At 41.3% G+C, this 18,986-nt stretch overlaps 1 protein-coding gene across 3 annotated transcripts in view; it reads right to left on the bottom strand.

The window, feature by feature from the left end:
- The window catches only part of TRPM6 (transient receptor potential cation channel, subfamily M, member 6), a 187,959-nt gene that overhangs the window by 36,691 nt on the left and 132,282 nt on the right, over positions 1 to 18,986 (bottom strand). For all 3 annotated transcript variants that reach the window (XM_011968246.1, XM_011968247.1, XM_011968248.1), the window contains exons 24-27: positions 14,831 to 15,024; positions 10,628 to 10,760; positions 936 to 2,080; positions 633 to 745 (exon numbers count right to left, since the gene is read on the bottom strand). In XM_011968246.1, the coding sequence (XP_011823636.1) occupies positions 633 to 745; positions 936 to 2,080; positions 10,628 to 10,760; positions 14,831 to 15,024 (1,585 nt within the window). The remainder of the gene's footprint in view (positions 1 to 632; positions 746 to 935; positions 2,081 to 10,627; positions 10,761 to 14,830; positions 15,025 to 18,986) is intronic.

Raw genomic sequence — 18,986 nt, 5'->3', positions numbered from 1 at the left:
TCTTTTCTTTATTAACCATGCAGTCTTGGGTTTCTATTATAGCAACACAAAACAAACTAAGATAGTGAGGATGTGGAACAGTTGAAATGCTCACAAATTACTGGTGGGCATGTAAAATATTATGATTACCTTGGAAAGCAGTTTGGAAGTTTCTTTAAAAATTAAAAAACACTTACCATATGACTCTGACATTCCATTCCTAAGTATTTACCAAGGAGAAATTAAAACATATGTCCACAAAAAGACTTGTACACAAATGTTCATGATAGTTTTTTTGGAATAGCCAAAAATTGAAAACAACCCAAATGTCCTTCAACATGTTAGCAGATAAATAAATTGCAGTATATCCACTCTAATGACTCTTAAATTTATATCTGGGTGTGATTGTGTACACCTGTAGTCCCAGTTACTTGGAAGGCTGAGGTGGAAGGATTAATTGTGCCCAGTCATTCAAGATCAGCCTGGACAACATAGCAAGACCCCATCTCTTAAAAAGAGGAACAAATTATATCTTCAAACCTTTCAATACAATGTTATTTTGTGTAGATGACACTTTACAATAAAGATAAATCAAACTAAGACCACCACCTTGACTGCTCAAAACCTAAAAGATGGAATAACAGTACACTTACTGGCACCTGGAGTCCTTGAGTATTCTTCTTTTTCTTTGACAGTCTCCTGTCTTTGGTTAGCATTTTTGCTTTGACCCATGCTCCCTGCCCTATTTCTGAAGAGCTTGAAAGATCTGTAAGGGAAATGGTCTACATGAGAAAGTTGACAACAGTAAGGGGGGGCCATTTTGTTTTACAGAAAAAGCTGACAGAACGGGGAGAATGACAATGTGGTTAAGAGTCATAGATTAAAAAAAAAAAAACAAAAAAAACTGGTAGCAATGCAAAGGACTTCATGCTGTTTTTTAAATGTTTATTCCTTACTTTTAATCTTACAGATCTTCATCAATTTCTCCTCCTTATGGAATCTAAAACTATGACTCCTAGCGAAGGGCCTGTCTCTGCGGAGAGGATTGATCCAAAAGGATGTGTTTGGCTGAAGCCATGGTCCCACCTCTGAGCATTCACTACTCTGGGCCGATCTCGTCGAGTTATCAGATAGGGAGCTGCCCTGGGTCTGCTTCTGGTGCTGTTCACTCCGAGCGGAATCACTGTCACAAGTGGAAGGCAAGGAGGTTTGCCATTTTTTCTTGATGCTAAACACACCAGTTTCATCGCCTTCTGAAAATGCCCAGTTTACATATCCACCTCCAGTTTGCATGATCTTGGCTTGGGAAAGAGGGGAGGTTACTGTCATGGGTTCAGGTGTGCAACTCAAAGTGGGTAGCACTTGCTCCGACTTGTCTTGTCCATCCACTAAGTGAGCAATTGGCTCGTGCTGTTCCTTGGGTTCATCCACTGATGCCTGGTCAGAGACACCTGGGGTCTGCCCAGTCAGATGAACAAGAACCTCAGGATGGATGTCCTGTTCATTTGCCAGCACATCTGTATCTGCTTCCACAGAGGGTCTGAATAGAGGAAAGACAGTTTCTGCTGAAAAAGGAACTCGCTTTAGATTAGAAGGGACCAGAAGAAACTGGCCATACTTTGAGTGTGCTTGCTTGTTAGGAGACCCCCCAGAAGCCACTATACTACTTTCTGTTTTTTGCTTTTCCTGGTCATTTCTTACATTTGCAGTGTCTCTTTTACTGTCTGTAATCTCAAGAAGCGCCCCCCTCTGCACTCTTGGGGGATGCCGGCCTCCAGCCAGGCTCCTCAGCAAAGAAGAGGGCATGCTATAATACTGGTATTTCTTCTCTCCAGCGATCTCCATGCTGCCTAGAACCTCTGCACAGATGACATTGCTCCAGCTGTGGGGAAGTTTTTTGCAAGTCGAATGCTTTCTCTTGGCCAGGAGAGCCTCATCCTCTTGCAAGGTGTCAACAGCAGAAAGGACTTTTAGGGTATCCACAGTCAGGGCAGAGAGATCCTGCAGGTGTCCCACCTGGCTATCCAAAGACAGTAAGGAGTCCTTTATAAAAGACACCTTTTCATTCATTTCTTTCAGTTGGAAGTACATCTCTGTAACCCTAGTGGTGAAGGGAGGGAGAAAACCAACAAGCACATTAAGCCAGTGGGAATTTGCTCTCTTCCTACCCTACTTCCATCCTTAAATGGCTCCTCAGTCTCAGTTGCTTCCCTAGGTTAAGTCTGTCTTTTGCCTTCTTCTTCCCCCAATACATAACTCTCATCTCAGGTGATCTCATCCACTCCTATAATGCCCACTGCTACCCATAGGAGAGGACAAATCACAAATCTACATTTCTAGCCCTTCTTTCTTTTTAATATTTCAGAGCCACATTTCCAGTTCCAGCTAATGATTCCTTCAATTGTGATCAATCATCCCATTTTTATTCATTAATACATTTATTCATTTACATAACAAACACTTGAATACTTCCTAATAGCAAGCATTGTACAATTTTAATGTGTATAGGAGATCCTGAGGAAGAAAGAATGATAGAAACAGAATCAATAATCAAATATGTAATTAAGAAGAAAAAAACACGGATCTTTAAAATTAAAAAAAAAAAAATCTCTAACTCTACTGTTCAAACAGGCTTCCCAAGTTTCAAACAAAATCCATTTTAGAAGACCTATATTCAGAAAAAGCCTAATGCAAATTTTTAAAGTTGTTTGAATACTTTAACTGAAGATTATGATGTTCAGTCACTGATTCATGTAAAAGCAACACAACGCATCTTCACCTATTCAAATGTAAATATAAGTTGCGAGCAAATTGAATTAAATGTAACAATTAGTCCAGGTGCAATGGCTCAGGCCTGTAATCCCAGCACTGTGGGAGGCGGGTGGATCACTTGAAGTCAAGAGTTCGCGACCAGCCTGGCCAACATGTTAAAACCGCATCTCTACTAAAAATACAAAAATTAGCTTGGCATGGTGGCGGGCACCTATAATCCCTGCTACTCAGGAGACTGAGGCGGAGGTTGCAGTGAGCCCAGATCATGCCACTGTACTCCAGCCTGGGTGACAGAAAAAGATTCCATCTCAAAAAAAAAAAAAAAAGTAAAGATTAATTTAATTGAGAGATGGTTACTATATGTCTGTACATTTCCTTGTAATTATCTCTGTATACGGATGAGGTTGGTTTTGTATCCCCCAAAAAGGATATGTTGAAGCCTTAACCCCAGAACCATAGAATGTGACCTGATTTAGAAATCAGATATTGATAGAGTAATCAAGTTAAAATGTGATAATCAGGCTGAACCCTAATCCAGTATGACTGGTGTCCTTATAACGTGAAATTCTGACATGGACACACACAGAAGGAAGACGATGTGAAGACACACAGGGATAAAATGGCCATATGACTGGAGTGATGCATCTATAAGCCAAGGAACACCCACGGTTGCCAGCAAACACCAGAAGCTAGAAGAGGCAAGGAAGGATAGTGACACCTTGATTTTGGACTTCTAGCTTCCAGAAGTATGAGACAATAAAGTTCTGTTATCCTAAGACACCCAGTTTTTGGTATTTTGCTGCAGCAGCCCTGGGAAACTAATGCAGCTATCTAAACTTCACTAGCAACGGAATAAATTACAACATGTATGAGTTGATTACATAAAAAGAAACTTGTATGAGAAAATAGAATACAAAAGTTTAAAACAAAAATAAATGGGAAAACTAGTATTCTAATAAATTTAATGAGGCATTGATATCCCTTGATTAAGCAAAAACTTTCATATTTATTGAGGGAAAAAAAATTACCAAGACTCCCAAGGATACGAACAGATGAAAAGATAAAATACAAAAGGTAAGAAAACCCAGTAAAATCATCAACCTCATTAGGCAATCAGAGATGAAAATTAAGATAATAATGAGTTCATCTATATCATAACAGCATTCGTTTTATTTAAAAAAGAAAAGGTGAAACAATTCCGTGATAGCAAGGATGGAACATAGGGACACAATAAATATAAAGGAAATGTAATCTTACTATGCTAAAACAGACAGATATTTGTTATATTATGAGACAGAATATTATGCAGCCATTAAAAATCATACTCACATTGTTGATAATTATTTTATAAGGCTATTTCTGGTGGTAGAGGCAGGGCTGGGGATGTCTAGTATGTTCGGTATTATGTTTTTTAAATTGGTATAAAATTTTTAAGTGAAGAAATAACAGTTAAAATATATTTACAAAGTATATGTAATTAATTGGAGAAAATATTTTTGATGCGTAAGAGTGGAAAAAAAAACAGGATACAAAATAGTATCATTTTAACTGGAAATATGTAGAAGACTAAATTTTAAAAAGCCAAAATTTTCATAGTGAACTCTGGCATATCACATTGTTTTTTTCTTTCTTTTCTTCCCTTGTTCTATTGTTTGGGGGAGAGGAGGTATAGTTTCAGTTTCTCAACAATGAAAATCTTTGATAAACAAGATTAAAGTAAAAAAACAGCGTGGGAGGGAATGTAACCAACTGTGTCATGGCTGACATGACCATTGCAGAAATGAAAAATGATTCCTGCTCTTATCTGGGGGCAGGGAGAAGTCGTGATTATGCCATGAAGAGTTTAACACTCAGCTGTAACAAGTACTTCCCAAAATAGTGTTAGACTTCCCATCTTTAGAACACATCTCAAGTCACAGGGATTGAAAGAAAGATTTTCCACTTCCTCTTTCTGGGACCTTTGTAAATAGAAATTAAAGAATAAAAAGAGTGGCATCTTCCATTTTTATTATATTCTATGTGAGTAGAACCCTCTTTTTTTGCTTCTGCTATAGAATTCAACTTCTATAACTCAATAGAGGCTTAACAAATGCTTCCTGACCTTCTGGAATCTGCAAAATTAGAACTGGCAAGGATGATGTGGGAAACAGCACAAAATATATGTATACTCCCTTCCAAATACGCTTAATTAGAGCCTCTCCATCCAGTGCACTGTTTCATCTAATTCAAAAACAGTACAGTCTGAACACCAGTAATGGAGACTCATTAAGTTCCATTAGCAGCAGTCACATCGAATGATACAATAGAAACCAGCAACTATTCACAGCCACAGGTAACACGCTACAATAGAAACCTGTTAGACAAATAACCTGGTCACCCTCAAATCAGGTCCCTTGCTTTTACAGGCACTTAATTTCTAAAACTTGATGTCCTGTGAAACATATTTTAATTATATTGCTGGACCACCAGTGACATTAATTTAATCTAGTCTTTCAGTCATTCTGACACATAAAATTTATCATTTTAGTTTCTTCCAAGCAAGGTACGAGGACGGAAGAAAGATGAGAATGGTAATTGTTTTATTATGGGCCTTTAGGCAAGATGCCTTAAAATGAGATAACAGCAAGTACAATTACAGTCATCAGGAAAATCACCATATTCACTGAGTGCTCACTATGAGCCAAGCATTTTATAAAGATCTACCTGTACTATTTTATTTAATCCATGTAACAACTCTATAAGGTAGGCATTACTATTATCCTTTCATAGAAAAGAGCTTGGCTTGGCCAGGCACGGAGGCTCATGCCTGTAATCCCAGCACTTTGGGAGGCTGAGGCAGGTGGATCATCTAAGGTCAGGAGTTCAAGACCAGCCTGGCCAATATGGTGAAACCTCGTCTTTACAAAAAAAAAAACAAAATTAGCCGGGCATGGTGGCAGGCACCTGTAATCCCAGCTACACGGGAGGCTGAGGCAGGAGAATCACCTGAACCCAGGGGGCAGAGGTTGCAGTGAGCTGAGATCATGCCATTTGCACTCCAGCCTGGGCAACAAGAGCGAAACTCCGTCTAAAAAAAAAAAAGGGGGTTAGGTCACATAGCCAGAGTCACATGGCCCATGAAAACGTCAGGAATCAAACCCAGACAGGCCGACTCCATATTCAGTGGCATTGACCATCGCCTTCTGGTACCTCTCACCAACTCACCTAGGATCTAGGCAAATTCTTTTGGGGATTCCGAGAGTACCATGAAGTACTACACGAGCTACGCCAACAACTCTCATGCTGGGAGGTGTCACAGATGTTACTCAATAAGGTTTCATGGTCATATAGTGGTAGGACCTGCTTAAGCTATAACTCTGTACTGACAAATTACAAGGCACATTATGTTACAGTGTTTATACTTTTTAAAACCACAGTATTTCCCAAATATAATGTACCAAGACATGCTTAATGTGGAAAAATACCTAAAAGCATCTTACTGCACAGAACAGAGAAAGGGAAAAGCTGACTTACACTACTAGGATCAAAAAAGAAGTTAGAGTCCCAAATAGGGAAAGTAAGATTTAAAACAGCCTCGTTATGTTCTCTTTTTCCACTGTCACAACTCACTTGATTCTAGGAGGATATAGCAATCTCTTCTTCAGAGGTAGGCTAACATGCAAAATCCTCCGAACCTTCTTCCCCTCCCTCTTCAAACTATTTCTTAGTTACCTCAGGAAATATTCTCACCTCTTTCCCATACCTCATTTATGAGGTCCCCACAAATGACCTCAACAAAGATGACAGTATAAAAACAGTGCCACTGAGATAGCTCCATCAAGAGGGAAAATGGATTGCATTTTGAAGTTTAATTAGAGCTGCAGGCTCAGATGCAGTAACTCATGCCTGTAATCCCAGCACTTTGGGAGACTGAGGTAGATGGGTTGCTTGAGGCCAGGAGTTCAAGACCAGCCTGGGCAGCATTAGCAAGACCCTGCTTCTACAAAAATTAAAAAATTAAAAATTAGCTCAGCGTGGTAGCATGTGCCTATAGTCCTAGCTACTTGGAAGGCTGAGGCAGGAGGATTGTTTGAGCCCAGAAGTTCAAGACTGCATGAGCTCTGATCACTCCACTGTATATCAGCCTGGGCGACAGAGCAAGACTCTACCTAAAATAATAATAATAATAATAATAAATTAGAGCTTCATAACCAAATTCTAAACCTCTTGGAAGTACACATAATTTTCAGAAGGTACATATCCATTTAACTTCTAACCCTCTACTCAAATCCCAAGAAAAGAATCCAAGAGAAATACAATGCTTTATGATGGTTAATGTTTTTAGGATTTTATCATTGAATTACTGGTTTATAAATGTCTGGTTCTCAATTTTCACTCTGTGTTCCCTTAGCTTATGATACCACCTTCTTCTAGTTCTCTTTATACTCCTCTGAATGGTTATTTATGGTCTTCTTCATGAGTTTCTCTTTCTTTGCCCATTACAGGTGTTGGCGCCTCCCGGGATTTAACTCTCAGCTCACTAGGTTCCCTCACTCTTGCTTCCTGGGCATAATCGCTTCCTCTGTCATACTTTTAGTTTCCTACAGTAGGCAAGTGACTCCTACAGTTGACTGTCCCAATAAGCAGATGAGCTCCTCCACTAGTGCAAATGCTCCCCAGGGCCTTGAGATGCACACATCCAAAGCCTCCTGAACATCTCTGGCTAAATATATTACAAGAATCTCAGCTCAAGAAATCTAAACCTCATTGCTTTCTCCTCATACCTCCTATGCCTTCTTTATCTCGGTGGTGCCAGCTTTTACCTGATTACCCCACTCTGGTCTGAAAGTCGTGCTGGACTCTATGCTCTCCCTTAGCTCCACATCTGATCTTTAACATGCCTAATGAATTGTTCTTTCTAAATGTCATATTCACCCCTTCCTTTCAATCCCACCACCACCAACCTTGGCAAAGTTGTGGACACATCAGTGCGCTGCACTGTTCTCTCAAATGGTCTTCCTGGTTCCTATTCTGACCCCTCAAATCCACACCATTACTGAAGGTAAATCCGTCCATATCTCTGACCACCTAAAATCCTTCCTTAGTTTAGAGTAACCAGCTCTCCATAAACTTATCCCAGTTCATAATCTTATCTGTTCATTCCCCTTTCCTTAAGGGTTGGAGGGAAATTTGTATTTAAAAAGAAATTATACTCACAAATTTGAGAGGCCCACTTTTACTTAATAATAGATAACTTTCATTGTACCCTTTCTATGAGTCAGCACTCTGCCACACAGTTCATCTATATTATCTCATTTAATCATCACAACATTTCTAAGAGGTAGGGCTATTTCCATGGTTTGTTTATTTGTTTGTTTGTTTGAGACACAGTCTCATTCTCCTGCCCAGGCTGGAGTGCAGTGGTGCGATTTCAGCTCACTGCAACCTCCGCCTCCTGGGTTCAAGCGATTGTCCTGCCTCAGCCTCCTGAGTAGCTGGGACTACAGGCATGTGCCACCACTCCCAGCTAATTTTCTTTGTATTTTTAGTAGAGATGGGGTTTTGCCATGTTGGCCAGGCTAGTGTTGAGCTCCTGATGTCAAGGGATTCACCTGCCTTGGCCTCCGAAAGTGTTGGGATTACAGGAGTGGGCCACCTTGCCCAGCCTCCATGTCTATTTTACAAATAAGAAAATGGCCGAGCACGGTGGATTACACCTGTAATCCCAGCATTTGGGAGGCTGAGGTGGGCAGGTCAGGAGATGGAGAGCATCCTGGCTAACACTGTGAAACCCCATCTCTACTAAAAATGCAAAAAATTAGCCGGGTGTGGTGGCACACACCTGTAATCCCAGTTACTCGGGAGGCTGAGGCAGGAGACTCACTTGAATGTGGGAGGCAGAGGTTGCAGTGAGCTGAGATCATGCCACTGCACTCCAGCCTGGCGACAGAGTGAGACTCCGTCTCAAAAAAGAAAGTAAAGAAAAAAGAAAACCAAGACTCAAAGGGGTTCAGCAAATTTGCCCATGTCCATATAACTAGTAAGTGCCTGAAGTAGGACTTCATCCCAGCTCCGTACGCTCCTAATATGGGTCTATGCTTCACACAAAACGGATAACCAAGCTTGCCTGTTGCAATCAGTGAGCATAGCTATAAAGGGGGGCAGAACGTGTAGAAGAAGGAAAGAGAAATTCATGTAACTATGGACTAAAGATATTATGTAGGTGAAATCACATTTTGTGGGCTCAAACTTTGATACTCAATTTTTTCTCAATATTAAATTTGATCTGAAATTCAGTCAGACACAGAAACACAGATTTATATAAATATGGTACCAAGAGAGAAGTCCAGGTTTATATAAACACGACTTACGCCCATCGTGAACCATTTAGAAAGTTCTTCATGTGATTCAGTTTAAGTAAAGCCATATTTAAGGATTCACATCACTCTATCTGATATATGCACATCAGAAAAAAACATGCATAATTAGGTATAATACGCCATAGTCAGTTCCATGTATGTTCAAAAATGAAGGAACACATTTAACTTCTGTCAATTTGCTTCCGTTTACAAGAACAATTCTGTGTTTTAAAAAAGTGCATTTCATCACATATAGCCTTCTGTATTTTCACACAATGCCATGCACCCACAATTCGTAATAAATCCACAGTAACTCAGATCACATTATAGCTTCCTAATATGTTCAGTCTCTCCAATACATCTCCTCCTCCTTCCTCAAACCTCTGAATACCCCCCATACCGCCTGCCTCCCTCAAAATCCCACCCACAGGCACACCCAGTCAACGACTTTGCCTCAAGACCTGGGTGCCCCCCAACCCTGTCTGCATTCCCATCTATTCTGGCCATATCGCGTCCCATTCCCCCGCTTCAGGGCCGAGACCCTCCATTTTCCCAGCTTCTCAGGGACTTCTCTTCAGCAAATGGCCTCCTCCCTCCTGCTCCTGAGTTTCTCCCTTGCTGGTGGATCATTTCCAGGACCATGCTGTTTCATGTATCGCCACAGGAAACAAAAGCCAACAAAAAAACCTCACCAGGTCCCCGTACCTTATCATGCTTCCCTGCACAGTAACACTTCTCCCAAAAGCCACCTGTAATTGCAGTTTCAGCTTCTCCTATTCTCTCTTCACCCACTTCAATGAAGCAGCCGCTAACTCCACTGCACAACCACCTCCGGTCAGATGCCCTGAGAATCCCACGGCTCCCCATCCAACCAGCACCCTCCATCTACCTCCCCCTTCCCCACTCTGGCCGCGTGCGGCCAGACACAAAGTGCTGCCTCAGGCGGCTGCGCTTGCTGTTCCTTCCGCCAGGGGCGCTATTTCACCAGACGCCCCTGCCTGGCCCACTGCCTCACTTCCTTCAGGCCTCTACTCCAATCCCTCAGAGCGGCCTTCTAGGACCAGACCATCTAAACAGTCCACTCAACCCCCAACTCCGCTGGATTTCACACCACCATCATCTCCTATTCTCTCCAACTACTTTGTTTTTCTTTATAGGCCTTTTACTGCCTGATATTAAATTACAAATTTATTTTTGTGTTTCCTTGCTAAGGTTTTGTTCTCCACCCACTTCATTTCTCTCACCACCTACACACATGCACACACACACATGCACGCATGAAGGTAAGTCCCATGAGGACAAGGATTATTGTGTCTTATTAACCACTTACTCCTAGTAACTAAAAGAGTGCCTGGAATATAGTAGATGCTCAATAAATATACTTTGATTACATGAATATTCTATGTTAGTAAATATTTCAAATTATGAAGAACGCAAATCTCTGGGATTTGAAAGTATATCTTTCTACTCCTTTAGATATTCTAGTAGAATCACGTTTTGGTAGTGGTTTCAGAATGGAAAAGATTTATATATTTTACCTTTCCGATGTCACTCGGATTCGTTCCTCACAACTACAGTTCACAACTTCCATCTTCTCATGGAAGTATTTTTCCACACACTGCTCCTCAAAATCATGAAGTTTTTTCAGATCCTCCTTACTCAGGTAGAGTTCTATAGAAATAAGTATGAAACACAGAAAGAATCATTATTCATCTCAGGGCATGAGTGGCTTTTCTTCCACTTGTATTGAAAATGAGAAACAGTAGCCTGTTGTGATAAAAGTTTGTCACCTTGTCAAACTATTTCTAATATTAATGCAGAAACAGCACCAACAAACAACTGGAAGCCGGGCGCAGTGGCTCACACCTGTAATCCCAACACTTTAGGAGGCTGAGGGGGGTGGATCCCTTGAGCTCAGGAATTAGAAACCAGCCTGGACAACATAGGCAGACTCTCTCTCTACAAAATAATTTAAAAATTAGCTAGGCGCCTGTGGTCCCAGCTATGCAGGAAGTTGAGGAAGGAGGATGGCTTGAGCCTGGGAGGTCAAGGCTGCAGGAGCCGTGATCACGCCACTACACTCCAGCATGGGCTACAAAGCGAGACTCTGTCTCAAAAAAGGAAAAGAAAAGAAAGAACTGGAAACACCAGCCTGGGTCTCTCCTATTCATTCTTTGAAAATGACTCATATGTAGAATTCTTTCTCTTCAATATTTTCACAGGTAGGAATGTTTTCACATTTAACAAAAATTCACTGCATTTCTATGAAAATGGGGAATCTGATTGTCTTCTTTTCTCTCTGCCAACGCTTTCTAAAATTAATTAAATTTTAATTGATTCATATTAGATGTACATATTTTCGAGATACATGTGATAATTTGATACATTCATATAATCAAATCAGGGCAATTGGTGGCATAAGCCTGTAGTCACAGCTACTCAGGAGGCTGAAGTAGATCACCTTAAATATTTACCTGTCCTTTAAGATAGAAACATTTGAATTATTCTCTTCTAGCTATTTTGAAATGTATAATCAATTAATTTTAACTGTAGTCAAACTACTGATGGCAGGGCATGGTAGCTCATGCCTGTAATCCCAGCACTTTGGGAGGCTGAAGCAGGTTGGATCACTTGAGACCAGGAGTTCAAGACCAGTCTGGCCAACATGGTGAAACCCCACCTCTATCAAAAATACAAAAATTGGGGGTTTCCTTTCTCGGCTTTGGAGCCCCCCTCCCTCTGTCTCTGTATGGGGGAGCTTCCTCCTTATTTGCCTATTAAACTCTCCACTCCTTAAAACAAACAAACAAACAAAAATTAGCTAGGTGTGGTGGTCCATGCCTATAATCCCAGCTATTCAGGAGGCTGAGGTGGGAGAAACATTTGAACCCAGGAGGCAGAGGTTACAGTGAGCCGAGATCGCTCCACTGCACTCCAGCCTGGGCAACAGAGCAAGACCCCATCTCTAAAAACAACAACAAGAACAACAAAAACCCTACCGAACTATTGAACACTAGGTCTTATTTCTTCTATCAAAGTGCATATTTGTACTCACTAATCAGCCTCTCTTCCAACTCTTTTAGCTATTACAATGACAGTAAATAACCAATAGGTTAAATGCAAGATTAGAAGAAGGCAGTCTGTTGAAATTAATCCAGTAAGTATAAGAAAGTTTTACCTTGTTACACAGAGTTTGTGCATACTAAGTCCTTCTACTGAAGAATGAGATGTTATTATTACCACTCAATGGCCAATCACGGCTGTATACCTTCTCTGACACAATTATAAATAACTCATTAAAAAGACACATTACTAAGTGACATTATAAGGCTAACGCAATTCTTCATCAAACTCCAGCATTCACATTTGGTCTATTACTTTGGCTTTCACTCCTGCCTAATAGAATAATATACCATCTTTTAAGCAAGTTTATAATACTTAGAAAATATATAAATGAAATGATGCTGCTAAAAGGATTAAATTGGAAAGTTCTCTTTCTTGAATGGTTTTGCTTACATTAGGACAAAAAGAACTAACATGGTTCTCCAGAATTTATTTAAAATGCAATTGTTACATTATTTTCTGAAAAAAAGACAAAAAAAACTTAATTTTAAATTGAAAACATGGCTAAAAGTATTATTCAGCTGTAAAATGTATTCACAACTCAGGTATACAGTGCTTTCTGATTTAAAAGGCAGAAAAAATTTTTTCAGACACTGAAAAGATTCGGTATCTTCCATCCCCTACCCAACTCTAAAGTCTTCTTTCATTGAAGAATCTCCTATGAGCAAGAAACTTCACAGGTGTCATGATATGAACCTTATGTGGGTCCCTGAGAGCAAACAATCCAGAGTAATTCCAATGACAGGTGCAGCTTGCAGTATGTGGTGCTTTCCTGTAATTGTCCGCAAGGTGGCACTGCCGCCCCTTGTGTAAATGTCTTTATCCTCAATATAAAGGATCAGAAGCAATGTTACGAAAATTCAAGAATGTTCCAGAAAGCTCAGGGTGAATTCATTGTAAACTTTACTCGAGTTTTTATGAAATCATCCTATAAGCACAGACCAAGGTAAACCCAGGAAACGTTCTTTCATGTGGTACTAGGAAGTCTGGGCAAATCCTACTCAATTCCAGGATTTATCAAGCAATTCACACTCTGCTATTAGGTTGCAATGGTTCTGCAGCCAAAGCGTGGGACGTCTCTCTACTAGCAGCCTGAAATTTACAGTATAATTATAAGCCTTCAAGTTAACTTCAGTTATGCTTTGGCTTTCGCACAAAGGCTGAATCTCTTGGTCAGGGAGTGGGGTATGAAACAGAAAAGAAAAAATCTTCAAAGTGACTTAGGAGGAGAAAAAATACGTCACAGAGTCACCTACCACCAGCAAAAGCATATCACTCTGTCAACCCCATAATATACTGCAGGGGATGACCTGTCCCCCTAAGGACCCACCTAAACACATAAACAGCCCACTGTCCCTTAGCTGAAACTCCTGTAATCCAGAGTATTTTAGAATTCAGAACTGTTCTTTTCTAGTTTCAGAAAGTTAATATAGTGAATATATCATAAATGAAGTGAAATCCCTAGTTAAGGTTAAAGCAATCCCTAAAATCAAACATATTACTATTTTCTTCAGCAACATCAATGAATGTTCATACTCCAAGAAATAAAGAAAATAAATGGCTTCACATCAATTCTTATCAGCCATTTTTTGCCAAATAAGTCTTTCCTCAATTTATGAAGAAAAAAGCCTTTCAGTTTTCAGAGGTATTTTAGATTTAGGAATTGGGAAAAGGATTGTGTATTTATGCCACCTGCTTCCTGTATTTCTGGGAACTATCTAGAAATGGGCCTGGTACCAACTGTGGAATTGCTTGATAGGAACTACAGAAGATTTGTAAAACCACCAAACGCAATGTTCTCTGACAACAATTAGTATGATAGTCATATCATGCAGTGAAGATCTGGCTAAACAAGATGAATTAGGAAAACCTCAAAATACATAGGCTTATGCTTTGAAAAAACAGAAGTCAGAATCCCTATTTCCACATCCTGACTCACAGTGTTGCCCAGGCTGAAGTGCAGTGGCTATTCACAGGCACGATCATGGCGCACCCCAGCTTTAAACTTCTGAGCTCAAGCAATTCTTGTGCCTCAGCCTCCTGAGTAGCTAGGACTACAGGCATGCACTACTGCAACCAGTCTTTGAGTTGAGGTTCTTGAAAATAAGAAACATCCATTTCAGAATCACCTCCATGCTCAGTAGATTAGAGAATCAGAGGACCATGACTCTGGTTAATAAGTTAAGCCCAGCTTTACTTATCTTTTCTCTCAGACCCCAAGGCCTTCTGTAACTCCATTCTGTCTGAATTCCATCTTCCACAACAAGGAGAACAGTACAGGTCACATGACTACTCTCTAGGAGTTATTCTGATGAGTTCTCTGGTCAGCAGAGAAAACACAGGTTTTCCATGTAACCTAAAGCCTTTACACAATCAAGCAGAGATTCTCTTCCTACCTATTCCTTTCTAAGTATCCGTTCATCTTGGCAAAAGGCACTGCGACCTCATAATGAGGTCAGTATATTTACTTAGACCCAGGGCATCAGCTGATATTCTATTGTCAGGGAACTCCCAGAGCCCCCCAGTGCCCTGAACTTAACTTATAATACTCCGGTGCATCTTTGCCTTGAATCTGTACTTTTTGCTCTCTTCCTCCTGCCTCACACAGAACAACTTACTTAATCCAACGTCACCTTCTTCTTGGTCGTGAGGAGCTCGATGACAGCACAGGCGGCGGAGGAGAAGGCCCACGTGGCTCAGCAGGATGAGAGGTGGGGGCAGCCAGGGCTTCTCGAGGTAGGTCATGATATAGCGATAGCGGTTGTATTTCCACAGGTTATTTGAAATGGATTCCATATCTAAGTAAACGTTGCTGTAAGATGAAGTAAGGGAGGGACAATGTTTTAATATGAAGTCTTGAAAGGTAACAGACTCTATATTTTCCAACATTTATGATTGGTTCACCTGATATTGCCAGCAGTTACCCAACACAAATACTATCCACTGTGTTTACGATTCTTCTTCCACCAAACAAAATATATTAGCTACCTTCTACAATCAAACATGCTAATCAGAATAACAAGCAAAAGGCAGACATTACAATCAGAGAAAAGAAAATGTCAACGTTTTCAGTGTAATGAACAGAAAATCCGTTCTGGAACTCAACACTATTCTCAAGTCACCATCTCTTCTCACATAAAAGCTCTTTTTCAGTCCATAATTCATCGTTTATGGGAAACAGATTTAATGTTCCTCTGTATCATCTATCTAATGTCAAATGTGAGAACTGCTAGAAAAATCCCAGTTAAAACATGCAAACAGAATGGTGTAAATGAAGAAATGGAAGAAGAATCAATTCATCTAAAATCAAAAAGCAGAGCTTCTAGGAAAATCCAGACAAATTATTTAGATTAACTTTACAATAAAAGTAACTCCTTATTGGTAGGTCACTTTGTAGCTGTAACATGGAGATAGAATGGTGAATATTGATATTATAGAACTTGCCATGGGGGTAATGATTGGGGCTACAGTTATACTGAAACAATAGATCATCCTTAACTACTTAACTTTAAGTATATAATATGATATAAGAGGAACACAGTAAAATGTCCATCTTAATATTGTGCATAAACTAACAAAATTTAGTTTCTTTTTTAAGAAAAAGAGTAGAACTTGAGGAAGGTAGCCAAATTTAGCAAATAAAAACACAGATAACCCTAAACTTGAACAGTGATAAAGGAAAGGAACCAGGATTATCCCGGAGAACGCCATCTTTGGGTAAGAATAGAAGTTTCTCAGAATCCATACAGAAGGTGATTGAAACATAGATGACTGGGTTATCTCAGTAGTTCTCAAGCATGTTCTCTGAACCAGCAGCGTCAGCATCACCTGAGAACATGTCAGAAATGCACATTTTGGGGTCCTGGTCAATGAGTGAGAAACTCTAGGGTTGCACATGCTATTAATAGTTGTTTCACTCCAACATGACAACAGCCTTCCACCAGCAGGTGGCGACCTTCACAGTGTATTTAATTTTGTTTGTTTGTTTATTTTTGCTTTTTTCAATTATTTTATAAAGAATTGTCTATAACCGGCTCCTGGACAAGTAGTCAGATCTGGGGTTGGTCAGTTTGTGTGGTCTTCAGTGTGTTCATCTCTAACATGAGAAATTTGTCCTATGCGAGGATTTCTTAACTTCTTTTTTGACACTGGACGTTTGTTTCTGTCATTGTCGTTGGCCAGGAGGCTCAAAAAGAGGCCTTTATTTATCTAGCTCAAAGTATACACTATCAGAGTCTTGTTTGGTACTCCTTCTACTAAAATAGTTCAAATCAATGTTTCTACCACTGTATCAAAAAGTTCTATTATTTTTTGTCTCCCCACATCAGAGTGGTTGAATAGAAGGTAGAAACAGGCCGAGAGTCCATAGGCTCCCAGCTCTAAACAGTGCCAAGGCAGGAAGGGGTGGCTCCGGGTCTCACTGTGGCACCTTCTACAGAAAATAGACATAGCTGCCGGGCCCGGGGACAGAAACCAGACATTCCAGTCCATCTCCAAAAAGCAGCACAAATACTTTCCCCGCACTGTATGAAAAATACACACCTCTAGCACTCTGCAGTTACGAATTTAGTTTTCTTTAAGAAAAAATCAAATCAGTAGTATGTATCCTGTTTCCTCAAGTTTCAAGAAAAAGAAATGAAAGGTCACGTTTTTCTCTTTAAACACTGATGTGTAGCTAGTAACTTGGATAAAAAGGTGCCACCCTACAAAATGTGCTCAGCATGTTCTGACGCCAGGATGGGCTTGGCCGCCTGGGCTGGGGCTAGAAAGGAGACCTCCATCCGTCCCAGTGGAAACGGAAGTCGAGTGTCCGTGCTGCATTTGGCTTCAAGATCGAGAATCAGAGCCTTTGAAATGGAGAGGGGGCATCTGAAAGGGCACCCCCACTGGGGGCTTTCAGAGCTAAGGCTCCAGAATGAAGGGGTCGCCCTGCCAGTGACAGAGCTAGGAGTCACTCTGAGCTGCAGCGCCCCCAGGATCCCCCTGTGGGAGGCCCCATCTGACCCTCTCCAGCCCATGGCTCTCTGCAACTGCCACCTGTACTCAGGTATATGGCTTCGTTGCTGCTGGCTTTTAAAATCAGCTATTATATTTGAGATGTGACTGTCACCAACAGAGTTCTCTCCTAAAAAGCCATCCCAGTGCTGTGTTGGCTCAGGGGGCACCGGCTTTGTGCTGCCTCTGTAACAGGCAGGAGAGTTCTCAAAGCAATGTTCCCTTGATCCCTGGACGCCACTGCAGCATTAGGGACAGGATCAGTCCCCTGGAGGGGAAAGGTGGCTTCAAGGTTGTTCTCTGGGCCATTTGCAGGAGATCTGCAGGTACCAGGAGCCTGTACTTATTGCTTCTTTCAGTGGTGGCCAAGCCAACCAGACCCAAACATGAGGCACACGGGCTCCCTGACTTGGCTGCCACTCAAAATTGACCCACACCCCTTGGGCTGCTCTGCAGTTCTTTGGACTCCAAGACCCAGAAGGGCCTCTGCTCAGCTGCCCACTTGGGCAAGACTCACTGGGTACCATGACCAGCAGGTGTTCACCCAACCTCGAGTGTACACCCCTAGTGACTGGGAGCACACCACCTGACCGGGTGACACTCCTTCCCAAAGGACCTTCCCAACAACAGAGGTCCAAAGAGCCTCCTGGTGACACCCACAGCAGGAGCGTCACGCCATCCCATCACCAGCACCCACTTACCTGCCTGGGGCTAAGATGGGGGGTGTGAGCCTTTCCCCTGAGAACAAACGGGCAATGAGACACTGGACATTTTTAATAAATAAAAATCTCCGACTACCAGCCTGGGCAACATGGCAAAACCCCGTCTCTACCAAAAATACAAAATTCAGCTGGGCATGATGGCACACACCTGCGGCCCCAGCTACTCTGGAGGTTGAGGTGGGAGGATCGCTTGAACCAGGGAGGCGGAGGTTACAGTGAACTGAGATCACACCATTGCACCACTCCAGCCTGAGTGACAGAGTGAGACCCTGTCTCCCCTCATGCCCCCCCAAAAAAACTCAGACCCTTTTATTATTTGATATATAAAAATAGCTATTATAACTAAACACCAGCAAATATTCTAAGTTCCTAAAATGGTTGGGCTAAGAGAACTGATGCCTATCATATAACAAGCAGGAAGGTATGTCTTCCCGATGTATAGGTAACAACACAGCAGTCACTTTTTTTTTTTTTTAAGAATTCTGATTTACTTTGCCTAACTCTCAACCTGTGTCTTCCCTACTTTCGTTACTTATACTGCATAAATTGATTTTCTCTTTTCTTATCTTTTTCTCTTCGGTAAGGTAAACAAGGAATCAAATACCTAGCACAATGTCTGACATTTAAGAGGCATCTAGAAAATATGAGTTTCTTCCCATTGCTTCACTTGGTTTCTTTTGTCTACAAAACAAATACGTGTCAGGCACTCTTTTCAGTGTTTGAGATAAATTGATTGCTTCTGAGCAAGAGGAGAAGAGGTGAGGAAGTGGGCCATACCGGTAGCTGCAGGAAGAGCATTCTAGGCAGAGGGAATAGCAAGCACAAAGGCACCTGTGTGGTCTGAAAAACTGAGGGGCCAGTGTGGTTGGAGATGAATGGGTCAGGGGAAGAGTAGTGTGATGCATGATCTAGGAAGTGACAGCTGGGCGCGGTGGCTTATGCCTGTAAGCCCAACACTTTGGGAGGCCAAGGCAGGTGGATCACGAGGTCAGGAGTTTGAGACCAGCCTGGCCAACATGGTGAAACCCTGTCTCTGCTAAAAATACAAAAATTAGCC

Source organism: Mandrillus leucophaeus, unplaced genomic scaffold, assembly GCF_000951045.1.
Source record: "Mandrillus leucophaeus isolate KB7577 unplaced genomic scaffold, Mleu.le_1.0 Scaffold833, whole genome shotgun sequence".
NCBI classification, from domain to species: Eukaryota; Metazoa; Chordata; class Mammalia; order Primates; family Cercopithecidae; genus Mandrillus; species Mandrillus leucophaeus.
This window is presented reverse-complemented; position numbering and strand designations above follow the sequence as displayed.